The 27,592-nt window shown below is 37.2% G+C and overlaps 2 protein-coding genes across 3 annotated transcripts in view; one reads left to right on the forward strand and one right to left on the reverse strand.

Annotated features, from left to right (window-relative positions):
* dos (daughter of sevenless) overlaps positions 1-4,560 on the reverse strand; it is a 73,259-nt gene extending 68,699 nt beyond the window's left edge. Inside the window, exon 1 of the mRNA XM_083124231.1 lies at positions 4,358-4,560. Within this exon, the coding sequence (XP_082980357.1) occupies positions 4,358-4,435 (78 nt within the window). The 5' untranslated portion in view covers positions 4,436-4,560. The remainder of the gene's footprint in view (positions 1-4,357) is intronic.
* A 119-nt stretch (positions 4,561-4,679) lies between these two features.
* LOC145988933 (calpain-D-like) overlaps positions 4,680-27,592 on the forward strand; it is an 85,135-nt gene continuing 62,222 nt past the window's right edge. For both annotated transcript variants that reach the window (XR_014441801.1, XM_083124232.1), the window contains exons 1-2: positions 4,680-5,070; positions 13,130-15,821. Coding sequence is in view for 1 of the 2 variants with exons in the window: in XM_083124232.1 (XP_082980358.1) it covers positions 4,772-5,070; positions 13,130-15,821 (2,991 nt within the window). In the remaining variant the exon portion in view is untranslated. The remainder of the gene's footprint in view (positions 5,071-13,129; positions 15,822-27,592) is intronic.

Below are 27,592 nucleotides of genomic sequence, written 5' to 3' on the forward strand. Positions count from 1 at the left end.
ACCATTATTCTATTAAAAATGTATGCAAAACTACTCTAGTTATGTAAATATGTTTATACTACATAGATGTATTTAATAAACCTACCGAAATATGAAGATAACACTTGGAAAGAACTGCCCATTCAAAAAAGCCAGCTTCTTTGAAAACACTGTTTATGTCTAGCTATGAATTTCATATTGTAAATTGTATTTTCTATTTAGAAACGAGTGGAACAAAAAAAATACTGCCTACTCATGTATTTTTATTGATTTGACACAATTTTGTGAAAAAAGGCATTTTTTTTTTTTTCGACCACTACCAACTCTACTTTTAGTGTACTAGGGCAGTGTCTACCAATTGCCAGGCTCTGGCCCGGTACCAGGCTGCAAGATTTCATTAGATCCAGAGACTGCCAACAATTTGAAACCCGATTGTATGTTTCTCAAGTCTAGACATACCAATATGGCATAATTTTTTATTATTAGTTAATTTCAATAAAAAAAGTTTAAAAAATTAGAAATGGGCAAAATTTTTGAGCAAAGGCATTAACTTTATAAAATGAATTTACCATGGTCTGGTCTCTCAAAGGTTGAGAACCACTACACAAGGCTTGCTCTGTGAGCAAGTTTAGCAGCCATTACATCAAATTATACATGATGCACTTGAAAGCCAGAATACAAATATTTTATTTTATACATAGGTGTTTGATACTAGATTTTTTATTTTAGACACAGTTCAAGAAAAAACTGTATTACTGAGGGCACATTTGATAAGTGGGTTAAAAGATGTAGCAATATTTTCTTCCTTTCTTCTTTGCACGGTCATATGACAAATTGAAACATTCAAAATTTGTTATTATACTATTAGATTATATTTACAAAATATGTACAAAACTACTCAAGTTATGTGGGCGTGTGTATATACTATGTAGATATATTTAATAAGCCTACTGAAATATGAAGATTATACTTGGATAAAACCATCCATTCAAAAAAGCCGGCATTTTTATGTCTAGCTATGAATTCCAGGTTGAAAGTTGTATTTTAAATTTAGATTTATTTGCTAACTGATAGTTATTAATTGTTGTATCATTCACTCTAAAAGGGTAGATCACACAAATTTTGGTCTATAAGATTGCAAATGTTATTATCTTTACTACAATGCTCAAATGCATTTCTTATTTCTCTGCTTACTACAGCAAGTAACACAAAATACACTTTCTCATTTCAATATGACAATATTTTCTTTCCCTCAAACCCTCTTCAAAAAACTCTATTATAGCTTCTCTATTAAGCTTCCTTGACCCTCTGCATCCCCACTAGAAAAGTAAAAATATTGAATGAGTTACAAAGATTATGTTTTTTATGAATGTTTCCTGTTGTTTTTTGCTCATGGAGATGTGTCATGGTTTTATTCCATTTTACTTCGCGAAGAATTTGCAAAGATGGGGATGATGAAATTGATGAATGGACATTCACAAACAACCATGCCCGAGCGGGACTCGAACCCGGGACCTTTGGCATCACAGTGCGATGTGCTGACCATTCAACCACAGGGTCCGGCATGTGTCATGGTGAATGTACCTGTGTCACCTTAGCCTCAAGGCTTTCAGTAACACTTCCGTATAGCTTCCATCAGATTTCTTCATTTTTTACAGAAGAAACTACTTACGTGAATGAGTTTCTGTAGCATTTTGAAAGTTCGTGTAGGTATTTTCTTTCCTCGTGGAATGTATTTGACCAGGAATTCATGTGTTTTTCAACAAAAATATCTCTCTGATGCACAATTGCTGTTGCTCTTATTTGCTTCCTCTACTTGAACTGAATGTTGCGATGATGTAACCCCCTGGCAGTGTTTCCAACCACACCGTTGTTTTGCAAGAGGATGAACGAACGAAATATACATTCCTGATATTACAAGGACCCAAAATTTTAACTATGTTTGCCTAACCAAACCTTATCGTGAATGGTTTTTAGGGCATTTTTCGGTTATGAAGGTTGGAAACAATGCATACCCAATGATAATCCACGACGCTAGTCAAGCTGCGGCCGCAATATTGTGTCTTACGGAAGCGAAAAAGGGAAGAACAATAATTACTCGTAATGTGGAAAATTGTAATTATTTTTGTGAAAAAGCCAAATACCACCTTGAAGATTTTTCGCAATGCAGTATAGGTAAGTACGAACGTTAAAAATGATGAAATAAACGACTGAGAGGTGTTGGGACCATACGGAAGTAGTTATAGGCTTTCTATGAGTAAATATAGCACCTGGCATGACAAGTCAAAACTATCATATGGGACAGTGCATAGCACATCATACGACTGAAGGTTAGAATTGCTAGGTTTAATGGAGTTATCACCTGCATGCATTTGTGTGTATACAACCTCTTCTTATTTAAAAAACTGGGTAAATATCCGATATCGGCCGAACGGATTTCTTCAAATTCACAAGAGAAACTACTTACTGAAATCATGTAGCATTGTCGACGTTTTTAGAGGTATTTTCTTTCGCGGAAACTGAAAACTTCACCACAGAATGCTGCAGAACAAGAAATAATCACTTGTTATATAAGGATGTTGCATTTTCTGTAACATTATGCCGTTGTTTCCATTATATACGTGCAGATGGCGCGAGCGTCGAAAGTCACGCGCTCTCGCCAGTGTTTCCAAATGTGCCTTTTTTTATGAGAATATTTTTTTTAACTATGTTTACCTAAGCTAAACCTGCCGGAAATGGTCCGTGGGGCTATCGTGAATGGTTTTTGGGGCTATCCGTCAACGGTTTCTGATGACATAATGAACACAAAAGTAGGTATTTTTCGGTTAAGAAGGTTGAAACACTGCATACCCACTCGAAATCGACAAAACACAAGCACGATGTTCCATGACGAGTGCACGCCATATCGTCTGTTACCCAAGCAGAACAAGGAAGACAAATAATGACTCGTAATATGAAAAGTAGACACTATTAGGTTAAACTTTACTGCCGTGTATCCACCGGAAGTTGTGGTTTGTATGTGGTAAGTCAGCGAGCGTTTGTTTAGTGGCTTCTTTCTCTTTCGTGTTTACTGGTTTGGTTCCATTTTCATTTTTAAGGCGAATTTCTTCCTTGTGTTTATTGGCGTGTTTCCTCCTCGTGTTTACTGGTGTGGTTCCAATTTGATTTTACTGTGTGTTAAAAGGCGTAAATCGTTTTTGTGTTCGGAAATTGTTAATTTTGTATTTTCAATATGGCGGTTCGTTTTTGATTGGTTATGATGCGAGTTTGGAATGATTACGTGATTTTCAAAATGGCGGCAGGTACTTCCGGTGGAGTTACTACTGTAAATTTTCACCCACTATTTTATGGAAAAAGGCATAACTTCATGTTAAAGAATCTTCCGCAATGCAGAACAGGTAAGTATCAATGCTAAAATTAACAAAATAAACGAGTGAGGTGTGTTCGGGCCTTATCGGATAGTTACCAAAAACTGAAAATACCCTGACATAGATTTTGCTACTTAAGCAGACCATACTTTGGGAACAAGTATGGGACGTAATCCTCGAGCAAATTCAGTCTTTCAAGGGTTCTGAATTGTGCACACTGAATTAGCCAGAGAAAGGTGCTTTACCTGGCACTATTTCAAAAAAGAAAGATAAGAGGAAAAACCAAAGTTCTAAACATTCATTCTCGTGGAATGGCTTCAAAATGGAGACAATTTTGCGAAAGAAATGTTATTATTTTAAAAGAAACAAGAGTCAGAATAGCCACAGTTAGGTACAGCAACACAATAATTTTGTATTCTGTTTGGATTATTTAGCCATTAGATTAGGTTATATTTCACATCTGTAACTTTGGGTTATTCTTTCCATTACATCGCATTTGTAAATTAGTTGTCTACATTCAGCATTAAAAGAGAATACTCTTACTACTGCTGTATTTTCTGTCCGTCAAGCAGTATATAAAAAACAAAGGTAGGTACAAATTTACTCTCAATGAAATACGTTTCTGCACAGTGTAAAATCAAACACAAACGTATTGCCGTCCAATTTAATTAATTCAGTGGGTAATTTCGTACTCATAACGTCAGTTAAAGAACAAGAAAATGTACATCAAACGAAAGCATTATTATAGCAACATATGTATGCTCGACGAACACACATGGTATTGCATTTGTTTCAAAAATGTATTACAAATGAAATAGTACAAGCAACGATAGGTCAACAGCAATACACTTTCTTTACCGATTTACAGTATATCCTTGGTTTATAAGATTGAACAAGTGTCTTCAATTGAAAGTAAATGACCATACTATGCATGCATTATTAATATCGAAATATAACAAATGAATAGGTAGAAATCCATGCAAAATATTTATTGCATTTTATTAACTTACCGCCCTCCAAATTCTTCTTGTCGGGGGTGACTTGGTTAACCAACCTTCGTGTAGACTTTCCAGACTATTCTTTGACATATCCGATGTAACACTTGTGAATTTCTACTTTCTCTAGCAGAAGTAGATTCAACATACGAAATACGTCAGCCACTGACCACAAAACACCCTTTTGCTATTATCTACGTTACTAGCTGATGAGTAATCGAGTAATCTTGCGTGATTAATAGGATTGGACGAAGTTAGTAAGCTGTAATGAAACGTGTCCTTGTGATTGGAGACTTAGGTGTGCATCAACCAATGAACGTTGTGTTTACAATTCCTCTTGGAAAAAGCATCAATATGGTGGATCAGCTGGTGGAAATTGTTTGCAAATTGAAAGTAATGTAATCGAAATTCAGCCATGACTGTAAGAGAATGGGATCAATTGCTTCTGTCCTGCAGTGGCATTGTGCAAATTGTTCCTTGATCAATCCAACAGAAAGAACTAAGTGCATCAGATGTGGAACGCAACGATATGAAAGGTTTCCCAAAAGTGGAGACGGACTTGACTTGGGTTCTTGCACGGAAGAACGTGAGCTCACAGTTAATGAAGCTGGTAGATGCGCAAACCAAAGAACTAAAATTTTAACAGAAAACGAAGACTCCAGTTGTGCAGACAATGTTTCAAAGTTCTGTGAGGGTATTGAGAGTGTGAATAGAAGCAGTGATGTTGGGTAAGTAACATTTCAATTCTCGCATGATGCCCAATATATTGTATTGCCCATTATGTTCAGCAGTAAGTCATATCAAATTAATAATAGGCTGTGACTATTTTCATCAGGTGGTGAGAATAGCATAAGGGCTATTTTCACCAGGTGGTAAGAATAGCATATAAGGCCATTTTCACCAGGTGCTGAGAACAGCTTATGGGGCTATTTTCACCAGCAAAAGTAATTACCTGACCGTAGCATTGTATTTTATCATATTTTATTACATTCATGGGCACTATTGGGGGTCTTTCTGATGGCATGGTGGTAACGTTTTCACCTTGCAATCAAGGGGTCCAGGGTTTGATACCCGGTGGAGGCACATTGTGGTTTGGATCCCATTTTAAAATACAGTCCCGATAAAGCTAACTGTGCATAAAGTGGACTTAAAATCTAATTGGCAGTATTACCCAAGTTACTGCTAAGTAGTTAATTTAAATTAAGCAGAAAGTGCTAACACCAGAAATTACGTGATCTGGTGTTGGGACGTATTTACAGAAATAATTGTAATGCTAACAGCCCTAAACCTGACCTGTAATCTAATAACGAAAGCGTTAAGGAATGGAATATCCCTTCATACGTCATGTGACATATTATCAGCACCGATTCATATTGGAACGTCATAGTGTGCAGAAAAAATTACTTGTTGTTGTTGTCCATACGAAAATGCACGCCGACACAAGCTTGATACACATCAACAATTAAAGGGTACTAATCTGATATTCCCCGGACAGATTTCTTTATTTATACAGAAGAAACTACTTACGGTAATAAGTTCCTGTAGCATTGTGTAACATCTGGAAGGTGTTTTGTGTGATGTAACGGATTTCTTCAAATTTAAAAGTTTAGGGCTCATTTGGGGCCAGTTGAATCCGGCCAATTTCTAACATGACTTTAACAGGGACTCTATAGATAAAGCTGGGGAGCCAGAGCGGAGGCTGGGCCACGTTAGCGGTTGACTGCGGTAGGTCAATTACCCCAGGGGCATAGTCCAGAATCGGTGGGAAATTTGGACTTAAAATATGTTTTTAGCTTAAGTTTACCACCGATTATGGAACGAAAAACGTGAATACACCTTAGAGAATGTTCCGCGAAGCAGATAGGTTAGTACAAATGTCAAAAATTGACAAAACGAAGAAGTTAGGTGTCCGGGGAATATCAGATTTTTACCTCTAGTTTTTTAAAACAACAACGTGCAGAAAAAGTAAAAATATGCACGTTTGTTATGTATTCATGTGTAGCTATTGTGCAGAAACTACGGGTTGACTTGAATTTTCTGGTGGTTTTAAAGCTAATGTATCATTCCCACGCTTGCTGATATTGACCTGTAAAATATACCCCTGCATAAATGGCGTAATTTTGAAGTGGTTGGTATGAAAATTCACATTTGTTTGCATCAGTATTGTATGAATTCAATCTATGGTAGATTTTAGTCACGGTCTTTTTTGTATTGGTCTACATCCAGTTAAGCATGTGACATCTTGAGAAAGATACATTCACTCCTCCTCTTCTTTACACATGTTAGTTTGTACTAGATAATTGTTGAAAAAGAAAATGTCTGCGTTCAATATTTCTACCACATTTTCTTCACCTATGAAGGTATCAAGAGAGCATTTCTTCCTCTCAATATTTTTTGTTAGTGTGTGAGAGTTTTTCTACATCATGAATTGGCCGTATTTTTAAATGCACATAGGCATAATTAAAAAGCATTATCCTTGTAGAGCAATGTGCATTATTCACATGCATTTTATGGAAGCAATTTCATTTTTGTTTAGGTTTAGAGGGTTTTTTGCATGAAAATACCAAAATGGTTATGAAAGTAAAGCATATTTGTGTCTGTTTCTGCCGGCCCTCATGATGTAGTGGTTAGCACATAACACTACGATACCAGGGGTCTTGGGTTTGAATCCCTGGACATGTATGTTTGTGAGTGTCCATACATCAATTTCATCACTCATCCCAATCTTCGCAAATTAGCCAAAAGTGGACCAAAAAGCAAAGTAAAGCAAAGCATGTCTCTTTCTATTCTTTATTCAGTAGAACGGTTGTAATTGGATTTAGTGGGGGAAAGGAAATTGTGAGTGAAACTATGTATACACGAATCATCAGACTACCCTGAAAGAGTGAAAAGTAGTATTGTCGTCCAATATTATAGCAAGAGCATGTTCTCTCTGCATAAATATGAACGGGGGGGGGGGGGGGTGGACATTCCCCCTGAAAAATGAATGTCTACCTATTTTTGTAATATTTTGCATACTCACTAATTGAGACGACCTAATAACGAATTTGAAGTTAAAATTTGGGGGTCACATGTAGAAATTGCAAAATAAGTGAAATTGAGTGGTCCGTGATCGGAACAGACATGCACGATTGCTCATTATTTACCGGAAGATTTTGTGTTTCGAATACTTAAAAAACTAAATATGCATTCCTGACATTACTACAACCCCAAATTTTAACTATGCTTGCCTATCCGTGTATGGTTTTACGACCCTGTTTGGTGTCTGCACTACCTTCCGAACAGGTGTATGATCAAGTGGTGAGCACTAACTAATCAAATGACAGTTTAAAGCAGCAGACAGGCATTTGTTGAATCTTATGAACTTGAACACCGGTTTCCGTCTAGTTGGTTGAACGTCATTTCCTTGCACCAACCTGACACTGGATACACATGCACTGCATAGTGTCAAAAAGTGCAGTGGACTAGACGGGGTTATAGTTTTTGGTTGTACTATTTATTAGTTCATTTTCATCGTCACTTTCTCCCTGTAGTATCACTAGAATCTGTGGAATTATGCATTGATTTTATGGATGGTTTTGTGGTTTTGAAAGTCGTGACTTGAGAGAAGAATGACAATTAGATGTGAATGGAATTTGACATGTGGCCTTGTGTTTCTGGTTTGTATCTTGGAGCACTATTGCAAGTATCAGGGATTAAAGGTTGGCAATCCTGGTGTGATGTCAAGGTGCACAAAATTTACTGCAGACGATGTTTCAGTGCTGTTACAGATCGACTCATCTCACCAAACTCAAACGCTGTATTACATCTTACGACATAAGTGCGGAATGCTTTCATGGTTAGGTTAGGCTTAAAATGTTTTATAATACGTAAATACACTACATTTAGGAGGGTTATGTTTGGTGGCAATAGTAATTTAACTTTATTGTTACTTTTGCTGCTGTTAAGGGATTTTTACAGAAATAAATTGTGAAAGTGGTCCGGAATAGGAGTACTTTGGAATCAAATATCTCCGTTATTTGTGTTTTCTGCATGCTAGAACCACTTTTATGTTACATAAAACGTCAAAATCTGTCTACTAAAAAGGGTTTGACTTAATTCTTGAAAAGGGGGGGGGGGTTCAGTACCCCAGAGAGGAACTACTAAGTGTAAGCAGTGGAAAAAACAACAAGAAATTGGGTTGCATTACTTCAAGGATATACACACAGTATAAAATGTCCCATCCCTCCTTTAGCATGTGAGGATGAGGCATGATAATTCGAGATATAAATGTACTACGTCCTTAGTGCAACATAGAATGGAGTATTTGCCAATTTCAATAATCAAGTTTTTATCTTCAGGTACCTGTAATGGGAATCTTGGACCAAAACAATAAGTGACAGCGAGGGTTCACACCGAAGTGATAAAGAACAAGCAACACGGGCCCCTTATGTAGGGTGTTCCCTGTAGGATGCAGATTTAGAAAATTAAATAAAAATAGGGAAAATTACATGAAAATAGTTATATTTCACATATATGTAAGCAGTAACATCTCCCATTTACGTATGAAAGACAATGTCAGGCATATGTCCACCCCTACTGAGTCTGCATGCCCAAAATCCACTCCACATAGTCGTTCTCAGCAAATGGATTTCACGCTCTGTCCGACGAGCGATTCCACCCATGCAGTTTCACCGTTGACACTGAACCAGTTGACCAAAACTTCAACATTAGTCTGTGAACTGTAGACTCATTAGGTGTTTTTTGAAATGTCTTCACAATGAGAACACGTTGCTCAATCGTAAACTGTTCCATATCGTAATCACAACTAATGAGTCAAAACAATTGAGGCTACATTAATCTGCATGACAACAGATACCAACATTGGTAAGAACAGGTCTGCCAACCTTGAAACAAAACAATAGCACTCGATTCAAATTCAGCATCCTGTACGGAACACCCTTTATAACTTATTTCTACTGTGCCCTTCAGTCTATAAGCAAGCATTTACTGTTTACTGCACATGCGCAAACAACAGATCGACGTGACAGGATGCACTTTATGGAGGAACAAGCAACATGTGTGGGTTGTTGCATGTAACTTTTGTCTGAAAGCTCCTCAAATTTTAATATCATATATATTTAAATAAATACAGAGAAATTAGTACTCACTTTATCCGCAAAACTGTTTTTTTCTTCTTTGTTCTATTAATTTCAGTGGCCACTGCCACCATCCTCATTGGAACTTGTTGTACTGTTGCTTGTCGTGCTTCTATTATTCATAGTCCTCAGGCTGCCGCTAGGTGCGCTGTTGTTAACTGTACATCTGCGTCTGTGTCATCTGCTATTTCCGAGCACTAACTGTTGTAGTAAGGGAATCCATGTGTGGTGTGCCTGTCCACTATCGATGTTTAGCTCATGTGGGAAGTGCATTATGACGTGTGTTTCGTTGATTTTTGTGTCTGTGATTGTGTGGGCGGTGTGCTTGACTTGTACCTTTTGTATTTTATGGCTATTGTATTTGAGTGTTTAGCAAGAATTGGATATTGCTGTCTTTAGCTTTTTTTCTTGCTTCCATTATTCTTTTACACTTGCCTCACCACTGTCAAATTTTCGAGCTGCAATCTTGTTAGCAGCAGTTATACATATGGAGGGGGGGGGGGGGGTGCATGTAAGTGACTTATTGAATACACAGGACTATATTTCATCTTGGTCCACATAACATCATCTTTATGATGTACAACTAAGAAAGACTTTTGTTGAATCTGATTGGTACTGCGAGATGTAATTTTTTTGCCCCCTTTCCTTATCAAAACCAGCGTGCTCTTTATACATGCATAAATATGATATACACAAACAAGATAATGTCAAGAAACAACTGGACCTTTATCTTTGTGACAAAATCTGCGAACTCTTATGCAGATAATCCACCTACAACTGAAATAGGACATTACATTGTTGAAGCAACTATTTCACTTGGTGAAGATCAGTTGTTGTACTGGAAATTGAAGAATGACAACCCAAGCCTGTATTATAATGGTTCAAAATATTTGGGCAAACCTGCTGCATGAGTATTTAGTGTAATATAGTATTCAGTGTTGCTGGTTGGATATGTGACAAAAGGATAAATACATCAGGCAGTTCATGATGGATGCAGTAAATGCAGTTTAAAATTACTTATGTGAAATCTTCAAATTTAGTATTTCCGCGTTGTACAATTTAATCGTTAAATCCTATTACTTTCTAAGACCCTCTATCTTCATTCACTAAGGGTATGCGGAAATACGAAATTTTAAAATTTCACGTTAGTGACATCAGGAAATGCTTTAAAAATTTGTTTTTTCGAAGTTGTATCTGCCAGCCTTAAGTTTTTCAGTAGTGAGAACATGAATTCATGTTCTTCTCAAATTTGCAAATATGCAAATAACTGCTTCTGTACTGGTTAAGTGTCTGAGAATATATTGATGAAGAAATTGGGAGCATACAATTCAAAATCTTTGTTTATTGAAAAAAAATTGCCATGCTAGTTGCTGGGAATTCCTTGAATTCCAAGAATTATGCATGAATTTTTCTCCATAGATGTGAAAAATTGGAAGTTTTGTTAATATATACATATCTATAAATGCCCTGAGGCAAGTTTTTTTACAGTTCAGCTTTTATTATTATTGAGGAAGGAAGAGAAAGTTGCGTGGAAATTTAACAGAATTCTCTCGATCCATTTACTTTGTTAGTGCCCTTTCCAGAACAATTCATCCGACACTCTGGAAGATTATTGCAAGATAGGATACCTTGAAGTTGATTAAGTAAATTTGAGATTGAAATTCATATACAATTAACATTTTTTCGTAGATTAGTATATCCCGTAACATTTGTGGCTTGTGTTTGTAGATGCATTTTGAGTCTGTATATGCGAAATGAAAAATGTAAACTCCAAACCTTAAATATTTAAAATATATGTACCCTTTAATTGAATTGAATTAGAATTTTTGGATGAGTTGGATTCTCACAGACTTTTTATAATTTTAATATATTTGTGTGTGGGTGGTGAGGGGCAGTAATACGTAAAATTGCAATAGAGAAAACATCTGCTTGTTTCCCTGAATTTTTGGAAAGTTTGCCTTGAAAACCGGGAATAATAATTGAATTTTATCATGGTCCTAGAGTGGCCACCGTGATGAAGCTCGCCAGCTGAAGGCTCATTCACCCTGACTTCGACTGGATGCAGAACCAAGCAGATGTGAAATTTCCACTTGGTTCTGCAGAATCAGTGAGACAATGGCCCATTCTGCAGTGAATGCCCCTCCATATCCACCAAGGGATATCCCAACTGACCATCTGTAGATGAGAGATAGTGACATTATGAGGTGGCATCTATTCTTTGACACTATCACAGCATTTCCGATTCAACAGGGGTAAGAAGCCATTGAGCCAACCTGGAGAATCACATCCAGCAGGAACAAGCTAATGACAGCCTGCTGAATTGCATGCTGCCCAACTTCAAGGACAGCGATCTCTCCGCTGCCTCCCACCAATTTCAGGATGCCATTTTACTTCACAACTGTTGCTAACCAGAACAGCAAGAGGTGGGTGATGTTGAGACCAACACCAGCTCCCAATGTCCTTCATTGTATTCATCACTCAGGGTAGAAGTAGCCAACCAGTCCCAAGTTTGAAGTGTCAATTTTTCATTCACTGAGCTATGGGCCAGCGTATCTTGAACCCTGTACCTAAACCCCACGTCATGCTACAATATATATAACATGCAAACAACAATTTTTATGGCAAATTTATTTTTGTGGTGCTGAAAATAACATCCATTTCTATTATGTATCGGAATCTGTTCAAAAAATTATCGGTAAGTAAATCGAAATCGGTAAACTTTCTACACTAAACACTACACATTTTTGGTAAATTAGATCACTAGAAAATAATAAAGTAAAGTTTGCAAGCAATTAAGTGACTTACACATTTTTTTACACAACCTTCTAAAGCATGCCTGACTTTCACAAATGTCTTATTTGGTTTGGTAAATTATTGAATTGACTGGGTAGTCTATGGAACAGGGAATGCTGAATGGTGCATATTCTGGGTTTCTGACTAGGGAAAGGCTGAGTGCTTTGGGTGGTGCGAGGTGGCACTCAAAAGTGAATTTTCTGGAGAAGGCGGTTGTTCACTTCTGATGTTGCCATTAGCTATTTTATTCAGGAATTATATGGTTTCCCATTTGTTGTATCATACGGACAGGGTATTTAACATTTTCAGAAGGATGGGCATTTGCAGGTGTTTTGTAGTTGTAATTCAGTCTATCAGGATATGCATGGTCTCCTTTGTGTCTCTTCTCAAAAGAGGAAAGGTTCTTATTAAATATGATATCCAGATCCTTCTCTGTAGCAACACTTTTGACATAATTATTTTCTATCAGATATTTCTACTTGAAATACACTTTCAAGTACTACCATGGACATCTGGAAGGGGGACAAGGCCCTCGAAAATGAATGTCTACCTAAAAATTGTATATATCACACATAATTTCTTTTCGGTCACAGTAATTTATGTCAGTTATTATAAGTGCATTGAAGGAACATGATAATTTCAGACTGAAACAGTATTTTTTAAGGTGGCATCACTGTTATGGCGAAAAATATGCCTCCTCCTCCTCCCCCCCTCCTTGGAAAACAATTACCTTGCTTGGCCAACCCTTGAAACAATACTGTGAATGTCCATTTGTACCACATATAATAAGTGTAAATATTGAATACTACACAATTTATAATTTTATGCCTAATGTTTGTTTGTCTTTTTTTTTCAGGTCGCAAGACAAGTTGCCATGTAAGAATTCATACAATCACATAAAAAAATTGGAGTACGAGTTTGAGTTGTCGTGCAAGAAAATTGGGCCTACTTGCTCTTGGCAGAATCAACATTCTGTAGATTGGAGGACAGAATGGTTTAATTTTGGTGTTGGTAATCGTGCCAATATTATATATAAAGAATTTCGAAATAGTTGTGGTGAGCTAAGTGCATTAAACGAGAATCCTAAAGACACTCTAGAAGAAGTAATTGTAGCAACATGGCATCGTCAGCTTTACTTTCAGTTCAAAAAATGTTCACTGTCACGGTCTGTTAGCATATCCAACCTTGTTCAAACATGGGTTTGCTGCTCTTGTCATTTCTTAAACGTGACAGTAACGCAGGAATGCATTGTGTGCGGTTTAAACAGGGATGAGGGAGAGAACAGTCCATGCGACAGTGATGGTGCTCACGGATTTGCTGTCATCGATGGTGGCGACTCTGACAATAAAGCTGGCCATAATAGTTGCTCTAGTCACGAATTGATGACCTCTGTCTCGGCAGCCGGGGGGACTCCCCATCAAATGGTAGACAATTGGTGTTGCTCCAATGCACAGTGGATATGTGCTAACTGTAATAATAGAAACACCGAAGTTGGGAGCGTGTGTGCATCCTGCGGTCAAGATGATCAAAATAAATGGTCCGGTCACTACTCACATTGCATATCTGGTAACATTGAGAATCTTCCTCCCGTCGAAGAAACTAATTTTATTCGCTCAAAAATACAACCGTTTGATACTTCAGTTCAGAATAAACTAAATGCTAAGAATTCCTCTTTGTCTCATGCAGATTACCAAGAAGTGCCTCAGAATCGTTCTCCGAAAAGACAAAACCCTTCTGTGTACGAACGGGTCAAATCAAAAGTGAGCAGATCTCTGTCAAATGGATCTGTGGTGCAACGGTTGTGGTTGGATAATACGAATTCTCTCATTCCCAAATATTTTCCTGGTGGCATATTTCGTAGGCCAACCAGCGTACCGGACGATAATTTGAAATTGCAAAGGAGTCCTTACAATGGTACGGGGGGTAAATGTAAGTCCAATAATGGGTTGTCGTGGACTTGCGATAGGTGTACTTTGGATAATCCAATGAACAGAGATAGTTGTGAGGTATGCGATACGCCATGCAAGACGTCTGGTATTCCTTCCATCAATGCTCCACTGCCAACAACTCTTCCAAGGAATGGTATTGTAATAACTGTACCAAAATGGGGAAGCACAGAAGTAAAAACAAAACCTTTGACGCAAGATCTTGATTCTAAAACACCGAAAACACCTACTTTGTCTCAGTTTAAGACGTTAAAAGAAAGTTCAAACATTCACAAGTCATCGTCACCTTCTGTCGAACCAAGGCCAATCTATCGGCGTTCACTTTCTGAAATAGCCCCTTCGCGTAGTGACCTATCTCCAGAAACAGATTCTACTGCCATTAACAAAAACAGACGAAGTCTTATTGAAGTAAGTCAATCGCATAATTGCAACGTAAACTCCCAGTTAACATCTAATGATATAGATGGGTTAAGATATTCTTACGTTGGCATTTCAGATCCAGGTGAATTTAAACTGCCTCTTCCACTGAAACAATTTGGAAAGAAAGTTCAACCAGGCGATCATGCAAATTTAAATTATAGTCAAGATTACCTATCGGTTAATACATCAAAACACCACAATGGTGACTCAAATTCAACAATTGATCGAATGTGGACGTGTCTGAAATGTTCTTACGCATATAACCCCTTATGGTCAGACCATTGTGACATTTGTAATTCTGCACGGTCACCTCCTTCACTCACTGAACCGAGCATGATCACCGTGACAAAAGACAGTGTACGATATACACCCGTAAGTAAGGAAGGTAAAGATGATTGCCTGGCAGCCCCCACCCCTACATTAGCTACCATGGAACACGATTTAGATGATGATTTTCAGTTTGTGTCTTCTGATATGATCTCCAATTCCCAGTCTTCAGAATTGCCAACAAATGGCACAGAGCAAGAATGGACGTGCAAAAAGTGTACGCTAGTTAACAGAGGATCTTCGATGGCTTGTGTTGTGTGCGGTGGATCAAAACTGAAAAGTATAACTATCATTGAGGACTTTACATTAAAGAAAGGTGAATTTTGGACATGTCCTCAGTGCACACTGAAGAATCCCCTGACTGCCCACTTTTGCATGGCCTGCAAAACCAAGCTGGAAGTTCAGAAAGTGAGTTCAGGAAACGAGAGTCTGAGGAGTCCCTCGCCCTTATCAAGAATGTCTACAAGATCTCCTTCAGCTTTGAAAATTAATTGTGGTGCAATTCCAAAACAAAAACAGATAAATATGGCAAGAAAAGTTTCGCCGGGAGTTTCAAGATCTAACAGCATCGGGATAAACCAGAATCAAAAAGTCTGGCCGGCATCAGGTCCGCAAGGAAGTAAGAGCCCACGTGAACGAACCACTTGGTACTGTGCATTTTGTACATATGAGAACAAAATGTCTTTTTTTACTTGTGAAATGTGTCAGAGTTCCCGAAGCTTAAAGATAGAATCCCCTACGATCCTTCCCAGTGCCAAAATCAGGCAAGAGAGTGAGCTGATGGAAAACCTTCGCCAAATAGAAGAGCAGGAGGCCCTTGAGAAGTGGGAAAGGATTGTACAGTATTGTAAGAAAGTGAGTAATATTATTTTGAAACTTAATATATCCTATACTTGTTTAAAATATTTACATACATTGGGAGCATTCCATGTGCAACTGCCCCTGAACCTCAATTTTTTAAATTAAATGAGTGAACAATCTAAAATTGTCTTTTCAATAGAAATTCAAATATTATACATAATTAAAGTAGAAGGTATTTATATATTGTTTGTTTATTTTAACTTTTAGATTTATCTTTGTTTTCTATTGTGTCCCACCCGTGGCACCAAAAAACTTTTTTTTCTCCTTTAGCTGTTACATTTTCCACTCAGTTTTACTATCAGGCCCACCACCTCTATTTTTTACGACTTTTCAATTGAGAATTTTAATATAATAATTGAAAATAAATTACATTGTTCTCTAGGGTGTTCCCAATATTTCTGTATTACTTTTGTTCATAAAACATTAATATAAATAGGAGGGAAAATGCACTTCGTGTGCATTTCAGGTGCCATCTTTGAATGTGTGTCGTTCGATATAGGGTCAATCCATATGAATTGGTACAACATGGTTGCTTGACCATTTTTAAAAAAGTATATTTTTTGTGTGGTGTGCGCCTCATACATTGACAGTTCAGAACAACTGTTATTTTATTTTTACTATCACCGATTTGAAGATGGTGGGCATTTTTTTATCATGGCGTGCGTCATTTCCTCCATTCGTAAGCATCAGTGGCAATTTTTTTATCTCAGCTCTGGTAAGTCCTAGGACAATAAGACAAAATCTGTCTTGTTAAGCACATTATAGGCTACAATTATATTTGTTTGTAATTTTCTAAATATTATTCCTTCATAATACATTTGAAGGTCAAAATTGTGTATCCTAATTGCTCAAAATGTCATTTTTGGACTTTTTTTTAGGGGGAAGGCAGTTTGTTTAACACTTGAATTTTTTTGTGCAAGTGCCTGTGTACCAATAGTGTGTGTCAAGATTATTTGAAGCTTGAGACTTTAATCCTCTTTTTCTACAGGGTCATAAACATGTACTTTTTGTTAAAAAATATTCCAAGTTTAGGGTTAAATATCTCTGGTGGGCAGTTGTTTAAAAATCTGAAATTTGTTCACCATACAGTACTCCATGATAAGTAACTTCAGTAAAACTTTGAGTGTGAGATTCAATTGGTTTAAGAGATACAAAACTCGTGAAAACTTCAATATTTTGCATTAAATAAATTTGCTTAATTTAATTTCTTATTAACATTTTGTGTTAAAATTCTGGAAACTGTAATTTGGAATTTCTAACAACAACATTACAATCCTGAAATACCTTGTAAACGCATTTTGGATTTTGAGCAACCATACATTGAACTTATAAGACTTTACCGCTTCTCCATTGAAGGTTTCAAACTTTCGCCAGGGGGGGTGCTGAACTATAGCGAGGAAAATGGCAGCATGTAACCATGCAATGTCTGTGGAGCGCCTGAAATAGCGTGCAGTGATAGAGTTTCTAACCGCAGAAATTGTACTACAAATTGACATTGATGTAAGACTGAAGGCATTTTATAAGGATGAATGCATAGACATCAGTACTATGTGATATTGGGCTGTTCATGCTCGTAAATAAAACCCCCAGATGAAGAACTCTCAGCGTATGTGAGAGAATGGAGTGGAAGGCCACGTACTGCAACTGATGGAGGTCATCGGAATCGTGTTCCGCTGGGGTTTTCTTTATGGGCATGAACAGCCCAATATCGCACAGTACTGATGTCTACGCATTCATCCCCATAAAATGCCTTCAGTTTCAGATGAATGTCAATTTGTAGCACATTTTCTGCGGTTAGAAACTCTATCACGGTATACTACTTCAGGCCCTCCACCGACATTGCATGGTTACATGCTGCCATTACATGCTTCCGAATGGAGGAAATGATGCTGCCATGATAAAAAATTCCCACCATCTTCAAATCTGTGATAGTAAAAATAAAATAACAGTGGTTCTGAACTGTCAACATATGAGGCTCACACCACACAAAAAATATACCTTAAGCAACCATGTTGTACCACTTCATATGGATTGACCTTATAGTCAGTGTACAATGATGGTAATTTTTGTAATTATTCTAATTAATAAACAACTGCTCCTTTATAAACAAAAATGCATTAATGAAAAATGATTATGGGTTTTTGCGAGTTTTAGTGAATGGTAAAATATGTGTGTGACACTGGTGCAATAATTGATTATTATCTTTTATTAATTATGGCAGATTTTGTAATTATAGTTATTAATAAATAACTGCACATGTATAATCAACAAAGGAAGCAGTGATTCAAAATGAAAATGGTTTCTTGAATGTTAGTGATAATAAGAGTGTGGAGTGTGGCCTTTGTAGGCCCCCTTCAGGGAAGTAAGTTTCTTGTAGGGCAACTAGGGTTAAGAAGCAATCAAACGTGCTTGGAAACATACCGCACAATATTATTATGAAATTTTGAACCCCCAAAAATTCTCTCTAGGGCTATAGGAAAAATACAAAATTGAAGAGATTGCTGCAGTGATAACTTAATCCGAGGGTTACAGCAAAAGTCATGGCAACATTTTTTTTTTCACGAAAATGCGGGACCAGCACGAAAATCTGAAATATACAAATGGAAGGGGGCAGTGTATGGTATTGTGGAATGTATGAACAGTGCAGATGTAGTGTACCAGGTGTGGGATAGGGAATCGAGTAGCATCGTGCCACATGTGTTTACAAGTCTGAAAGCATAGGAACATTACAGGAACAAAAGAGGCACATACTACGGTATGACACTGTTCTCCTACAGTTTCCACTAGCTTCCTGTGACATTTTTTTTCTCAAAGAACTGCTATTTTGATACACCAATGCTGTTCATGCCGTGGCATAGTGCCCTTTGTACAATAACTGTTCATCACACTGCCATCTATTGATGTATCCATATACTATGGGTGTCATGTTCTCAGGGACATACAATGTTATTGTGGTAGCATCGTTTAACTTTGAAAAAAAATACAGTTGCCATGACTTTTGCTGGAACCCTCGTATGTGTATTTACAAGACTAGAATTCAAAGTGTAAAGAAACAAAACTACGCTTTGTTAATTCCCTCCACTGTGGCAAGTGATAACCAGAAAACAGTGCTCCTAGAGTGACACCAAATTTTTGGTTGTGCATATGTTTGAATTATTCCTGTCATAACATTTTACCCCTTTTTAATTGAATGAATTATTTTAGTTGGTAAGAAATTTAAAACAAATAATATAGCTAGGTACAATTTCCACATCAAATTAGATCTCAAATTTTGACCATTTTTTGTAAGGGGATGTGAGTCCATTTTTTATGAAACCCCTAGAATCGTTTGGGATAAAAGTAAAATTTGCCCTACTTGTAGTGATTTTTTTAAAAAAAATATTTACAAACGGAATTTTCAAATTTACATATCCTGGGAATCAAGCTAGTGAAATTAGTCTTGCTTTCAAGGTAAAGGTAAGAGGTTTTGAGACCAATTTGTTGCATTCAATGTTAAAACTTTATTAACAAAATACCCCTTCTCCCGGTGTGATATTTTAAGTTATTAACAAAATACCCCTTCCCCGGTGTGATATTTTAAGGTTCCATGTGTGATCTACATCACATTAATGATGATGGTCCACGTAAGGAAGAAATTGTATTTTGAAAGTTATGTATAAAGCTGAGCCGATAACAGTGGTATTGGTACCGGAAAGCATCATGGATTTTATTTACCAATACTAGCCAATACTTTTTTGGAGTTTACTCTCTCGTGGGGTTCGCAAAATTTCCACATAACACTTTCAATGAGTCTAATTATTCAAAATCCAAAGTTTGTTTATTTTGTACCAATATTGCATGGAAACACTGTTTTTTGTGATTACATACTTTGATGCTTATAATTGGTATGGAATACCAATACTCACCTACTAACAACTTTTATTTATTACAATTTTCAAGCATTGGTTGGTATCAGTAATAGGACTGTCTCTTGTGCTACATTCATTCTGAACCATGATTTGATGTTTGGTAACAATGTTCAAATAACTTGTTAATGAATATGGTACCACGAAGTTGTTCAGGGAATTCTGCATGATTTTTTTCTTCCTAGACTTCTATTATTCCAAGTCCAATAGAATTTATACATATTTATTAATGCCCTGAAGCAAGTTTTTCACAGTTTAGCCATTATTTTTATCGAGGAATGATAAGAAAAGAGTTCCAGTCTAGTGCCTCTCTCTCGACAGCCTCATTTTCCTTCCTCAACATATGCCCTTTTCCAATTCCATTTTCGCTGCTTTATTTGTATGGACACCTCGGTTTCTCCAGATTTTCTCCAAAGTTCTTGGTTTTGAATCACTTCTGGCCAAAAAAAGGTAAAAAAAGGTAAAGTGCTCCCCTGTGCATAGCACCACGCCATGAAGGCGTATAGGGGGTGTGGGGGTAACGCCCCACACTTTCTTGATCCGGTCGTGAGTGGGGGTGATGTGATCAGCATCACGCCCCTGACCGCCTTTACCCCCCAGGGTTTCCCCCAGGTACCCATGTTATTCGACGCTGGGTAGGCGCCGGGGCCGCTTCTACCGTTCTGGCCAAAACATATTCAAAATTTTTCTCAGGCAGCGATCGTTAGTGTCCTTTGAAAACTAAGATATCTTGAAGTTGACTGGGTAAATTTGAGTTTGAAATACTCAAACAATTAACAATTTTTCATAAATTAGTGTATCCCGTAACATTTGTAACTTGTGTTTGTAGATGTATTTTGAATCTGAGTGTGTGAAATGGCAAATGTAAACTCTGCACCTTAAATTATGTATTTTAAATGCATGTGTTTTGTGCCCTTGAATTTTTTAAAATATATCCTTGAAAACCGGGAATTATATAGGGTGGGCCATTAGCTGGTTTCTTTTTAAAAGTGCAATAAAATAAACGCCGTGCACTATTTTTCAAAGTTTGTTGCTTAATTGACAAGAGTTCACCTTCCAATTAGTTATGGAATATAATTTCATTCAAATGGATGCCGTGGCTTGCTTGCCAGTAGCCCATCCTGGCAACCCAATTTTTGTGGCTCTATTGCACGAATAACATGATCAATATTGTGCTTAAGTGCCTGAATCATTTCTGGATTGTCAGCATAACTTTGATCTTGAATGGCACCCCACAAAAATAAAAAGTCCAACGGCATCAAATCGCAGCTTCGCGGAGGCCAGGCAACATCACCAAAATGGCTGATTACACACTCATTGAACTGAGTGTGCAAAAAGCAATTGTTGGACAGCTTGTGTGGCATGTAGCGCCATTGTGCTGGAACCAAAGCTCGCTCACATCTGTTAGCAATTGCTGGGAAAATAAATTGGTTATCATGCCTCTATGGTGCTCTCCGTTGACCGTAACGTTGTTGCCATCCTCATCTTTGAAGTAAAATGGGCCAATAATGCCGCCACTCCACAAACCACACCAAACAGTCGCACGCGGAGGATGCAGTGCCCTTCCTACGATGACATGTGCATTTTCCGAGCCCCAAATACGGCAGTTTTGCCTGTTGACATAGCCACCCAGATGGAAATGCGCCTCATCCGAAAAGATTATTTTTTTTTAGCAAAATCGAAGTCACATTCGAGCTGCTCTAAAACCCACAGAGAGAAGCGATAACGAAGCGGGTGGTCATTTTGCTTCAATTCCTGAGTAAGTTGCACCTTGTAAGCGAATAATCCAAGATCTTTATGCAGAATTCTCCTGAGGCTAGTGCGGCTAATGTTCAGTTGCCGAGATCTGTGGCGAGTTGAGGTTCTCTGGTTTCGGTGCACATTTTGAGCAACAGCAGCAATATTCTGGACTGAGCGCACTGGACGAACATGAGGATAACTTGTGTTATCACTTAGCATGCCACTCTCTCGAACTTTATTCACAAACTTCCATACAGCAGGCACGGTTGGTGCATTATTTCGCCCGAAATTTCTTTTCAACATTCGCACTTTGGAAATAAATTTTCAATATTTCCCACTTTTGTTCCAGCGTAAAACTATTCATTTCGTACCGCGGAGATATGCTACTGTGTTTCGATCAAGGTTTTGAGCGCGAATGAGCTGTCAGTGTCAAAATATCATGTACTTTAAAAAGAAACCACCAGATGGCCCACCCTTTACTTGAATTTGATCATGGTCCTAGAGTGGCCACCCTGTTGTTGGTTAGAACACTTCATGTGTAGCAAATTACTGGAATTGGAATTGTTCACCTGAATATGTATGTGAAATGTGGTGCCATAATAAGCATAGTTTAAAGCACTAGACAATGGATAATATCCAATTAACATTGCGTGCTAATAACAGGTTGGCTACTCACCGGGGAATTCCGGGAATTCTGCGTCAATTATTGGCTCCATGAATTATGTGTGAATTCTGCTTGAATTTTTCTCCATAGACGTGAAAAATTGCAACTTTTAACTAACGAACGAACTCTCTAGCCTTCTTTAACCCGAAGGTTCATCGCTCCAGCAACACAGGCCATGTCCCTATCCTGAGCAAGATATATATACTCTTTTCCATCCCTACAGATTTCCTTTAGGTCCATCTCAACATTATCCCTCCATCTTCGTCTTCCTACTGGTCTCTTACCATCAAGTTTCCCAACAAGAATCCTGTAATCTCTTCTTTCCTCTCCCATTCGTGTCACATTGCCTGCCCACCTAAGCATTCTAATAATATCTGGACATGAATACAAATTATGTAACCTCCACTCACCTGTCTCCTCATCCCTTTTAGGTCCAAAGATTTTCCTAAGGATCTTATTTTCAAATACTCTCAATTTATGTTCCTGTTTCAATGTAAGGGACCTAGTTTTGCATCCATATAATAATACAGGCAATGTTACTGTTTTGTATATTTTAACTTTTAGTTTCTTAGATATTAAACGAGAAGACAAAAGTTTAGAAGAGAAAAGCAACATGCATTTCCTGAATTAAGCCTGCTGTTTATTTCCTCTTTAATATCATTTTCATTTGTTAGTATTACTCCTAAGTACTTGAATTTGGAAACTGGTTCAAACTAGTTGTTATCAATAATTAGATTTTGATTATTACCTAACACTTGGTTTCGGCTTGTAATCACATATTTAGTTTTCCCTTTGCTAACTTTATCTCTTTAGCTGCTTTGAAAAATATTTTAGCATTCTTCTTTTTTGTATTTACATCATCCCCTAATAAGTCTACATCATCTGCATATGCTAACAGCTCAGTCCCACCATTTAATTTTAGTCCTTCGTTAGTTTCTTTTACCTTTCTAGCAGCGTATTCTAAGGCAAAATTAAAGACCAATGGAGATAATGCATCATCTTGTTTTAATCCATCATGAATTGTAAATTTGTCAGACATATTAATATCCACACGAATTTTACTTTCTGTTTCACTGGTGCATACTTTTATCATATTAACAAACATATTATCGTATTCCAAACTCTACTAATATATTATATAATTTATCTCTTTTGACTGAATCATATGCTTTTTTAAAATCAAAGAATAGCTGATGGACATTTTGATTATATTCCCACTGCACATGAATATAATGTCAAAATTATTGCATAACTTAAAACATTGACATTTATTGCACTAGCAAAGGTAAATGTGGAATGCCCTGGCCCCTGACCTGTTAGGTTAAACAGCATAAAAATTTCATTACTGACAGCAAGCATTGTCATATGGACAAAACAGATCTAGTAATGAGCTGTCTTGCAAGTCTCTCGAGTGAAGGAATATGATGTCACTATAAACTGTACACAAGATATGCAGTCCCTGGCATGAGATGGACGAGGCTTATGAACCTATACAGTTGTACAATGGATGTTTTTTTTAAGCATATCGGTGTGTTTCCACTTATTTCAATGTCATCGAGAGTGCATGTAAAGAAAGGGGGGGGGTTATAACGGATAATTCACATTTCGATTTCAATACTTTTGCTAGTCACGATTCAACTGCTATCTAGAAGGACACTGGACGATGGCTAAAAGTGAGGGAAGGAGAGAAATGTTACCTTTTACCCCTTTGATTGTGTGTGATGAAATAGTTTTAGATAATAATAGTAATAGAATTTTAGAAACAGCTGTATCGTGATGCGAGGCTGAACGCAATTTCGAAAACAGTCTGAAATAAAATATGTTAACTGTTTAAGGAAAATTTTTGCAAAATATCCCGCCATTTGTTTCAACTTACTAGGACCCCAATTTCATAGGCTTGATCCTAGAAGTCACATGCACAGCCATGTCCTTCGTAATCGCATATGCAATAGTCAGCCAGACATTATCATAGGAGAATCACATTTCACCCTATGATCCTACCCAAACTGACATTGCACAAGCTAGAAGAAACAGGGGTGGGATATTGTATGTTAATTACGGCAGCCTGTGTGCAGTTATAAGTTAATTATCGAAAGAGTGCTCTAATATAAGACAATACCACTTACAATATTCCCTAACACACAATCAACATACCAGGTAAGATCCCATTTGTCCTTTTATACCCACCAAAACACCTAGTTTTTTTGTTTCCTTATAGATGGCGCTGACAGCGCCACCCAGCTCGAGATAGTTCCTTTGTTTACTAAAAGATGGCGCCCACTGTCCTCCTCCGAAAATTTTCAATAAAAAAACTTAAAATGTCAAATATTTTAAACGGTAAGAGATAGAGCAAAAATGGCAATACCCTAAGGGGTATTGCTAGATGCCCCCTTGTCGATTTAGGTAATGTAGATTACGTATACCAAGTTTGGTGGTCCTAAGTCAAGGGGTGGGCCAACTTCCAAAAATTTCCATTTTTTCTAGACTTCGTAACTTTGGAACGGATGGACGTGGGGTTTCTTGCGTTAACATCGTCTCGGTGTCCTCTGTCTTCCTATACCAAAATTTGGTATAGGTCGTCATAGAACCAAATTTACCCCCCCCCCCCTTCTTGGTTTCCTCAATAAAAAAAACTTAAATATCTCGAAAACGGTAAGAGATAGAACAAAACAGACTGCAATTTTGACTTCAAAGAAGCATTTTATGATAGTAGAGAATACCCATACCAAGTTTGAGTGTGCTACGATTAATATGGCATACCCCCGAAATTTCAGGAGGTGGGCCATATCTCGAGAACGGTTAGAGATAAATAATAATAGTAAAAGATATTGCTACCTTTTTCGATTTATACCAAGTTTGGTGGTCCTAAGTCAAAGGGGGTGGGCCAACTCCCCAAAAAAAAATTTTCTAGAAACCCCCATCGTAAAAGGCTATGGCAAGAGCCCAGTAGGTTGGCAACATTGCTTTATGCACTGGAACTACATAAGGCAAGCCTAAAGCAAGGTTGCCAGCTCCTTGCTTTAGGTTAAGTTAGACTAAGAAAAGTACACGAGCGCATCACTTTCGCGTTTGCCTTACGATTTTGTCCGTTAAGTTTGCAAAAGAAGTATCACTTTCTGGCGTAGAACTCTCTTTTTATCATTAAAGTAGTTCTTCCATCTATTTAGAATATCGCTTGGGTCAGCTAGAAAATCACCATCTTTATCTTTTATCAAGTTTACTTTAGGTTGACACCCCTTTCTAAATTCATTTACACCTTTATATAAATCTCTGATATTTTTGTTTTTGCTGTTTGTTTCAATTTCGTTAATTTTGCTTTTCAAGGTAATCTCTTTTTCTACTTCTAAACGTGCGGTTAACTTCTCGCTTTATTCTATTATAATTGCTTAGATTTGTATCATCAGAGTTATTTAACCACCTAAGTCTAGCCTGATTTCTTATTTCTATTAGATTATGACATTCATTATCACACCATGGCTTACTTTTTCTTTGTTTATGGTATCCTATACTTCCTTTAGCTGCTGATTTTATTGCATTACGTATGTGCTCCCAATTCTTATTTACGTCTGTTTCAATTATATTTTCATCATACAATTCCTGCAAAATATCGAATCTATTTGACAATTTAATTTGGTAATCTTCCTTAATTCTATCATCAGCAAATTTTGATGTACTAAATTTTTGAACTTTTAGATTTTGTTGCTTATGATTTATCACAGAGTCTTTTTCTTAATTTAGCAATTACTAAATAATGGTCACTGGCACAGTCAGCACCTCTATGTGTACGAACGTCAATTATACTAGTATGCCTTCTCTTATCAATGAGAATATGATATATCTGATTATGAGTTTTACCATCTGGAGAAGACCAGGTATATTTATGGATGTCTTTATGTTTAAAAGTGGTACTTTTCAGAATTAAATTCTTTGAGGTTGCAAAAGTAATCAATCTTGTACCATTATCATTACGTAATTCATGAAGACTTCCTTTACCAATAGTAGGTTTAAATGCCTCTTCTTTACCAATCTGTACATTACGGTCACCTAACAGAATTTCCATATCATACTGGGGAAATTTATCAAAAGCCTGTTCTAACTCTGCATAAAAATCATCTTTAGTATTATCACCTTTATCTTCCGTTGTTGCATGAATGTTTATTAAAATAATTTTGCACCACCTAACTTGTAAAACTGCATATGATATCCTATCATTAATAAATTCTACTGTTTTAAGGGCTGAGATAATTTATTATTAATGAAGAAGCCTGTTCCAACATTATGATTTTCAGTTCCACCCCAGGAAAAAGTATAATTTTTAGTTTTACAATTACCTTTTTCTGGCCACCTAACTTCCTGGACAGCTACTACATCTAATTTATACTTAACTATCTCATTAACTGTACACTGAAATGCCCCAGGCCGGGAAAGACTTCCAAGTGCCTAATTTAGTATCCTTATTCCTAATGTAGATCTTATTCTTAGTCCAGGGATCTCCCAAAGTAGTCCCCACCTGGAGATCCGAATGGGAGACTATTTTACCTCCAGAATATTTTACCTTGGCCTCATATTGCTGATTCTTAACATGTCTTTTTACAGTGCAGAGTTGTCAGCTCTACACCTAATCCCCAATATGAATCGAGGACCGCACCTGTCGTTGGTCAGCGGATCCCTCGGATCTAGCTGGGAGGCTCACATAGTAGTCCACCAACCATACCCCACCTCTGCCAATTGTGGGATGCTCATAGAGCCATGACAGGACAGCTCTGTAGACCTCAACAGAGCAAAATCAGAGGACATTGTTGACCATTTCACTCTGTTGGTTGACTAATTGCAGTGAACAAGCCACTGGGCGATGGGGTCGTCACATCCTTACGCAAAAAAATGCAACTTTTATTAATACAAATCCTATTGAATTTATACATACTGATAAATGTCCTGAGACGAGATTTTCACAGTTGAGTTTTTATTTTTATCGAGCAAGGAAAATAATGTTGTGTGAAAAATAAAACAGAATTCTCTCGATCTGTTTACTTTGTTACTGTTCTTTGTAGAGCAATCTGACAGACGGAAGATTATTGCAAGATAAGATTTCTTGAAGATGATTAGGTCGATTTGAGTTTGAAATTCTTACACGATTAACAATTTTTTGCAGGTTAGAATATATACCATAACATATGTGTGGCTTGTGTTTGTAGATGTATTTTAAGTCTGAGTATGTGAAATGGCAATTGTGAACCAAGGACCTCAAATTAAATGTTTTAAATATACCGTTTAATTAAATTAGAATTTTTAGATACTTTTAAATCACATGAACACTTCATATTGTTACTATATTTGTGTGTGCATATCAGTGGCGCAACCACAGTAGGCATCCCCCCAACCTTGAATGGAAATCAATTCTAAGGAGGGCAAGGGGGCAAACATTGATGGCCAAGGGCACCTGCAGAGGAGACAGA

This window comes from Lepisma saccharinum, chromosome 6, assembly GCF_977018435.1.
Source record: "Lepisma saccharinum chromosome 6, izLepSacc3.1, whole genome shotgun sequence".
Classification (NCBI taxonomy): domain Eukaryota; kingdom Metazoa; phylum Arthropoda; class Insecta; order Zygentoma; family Lepismatidae; genus Lepisma; species Lepisma saccharinum.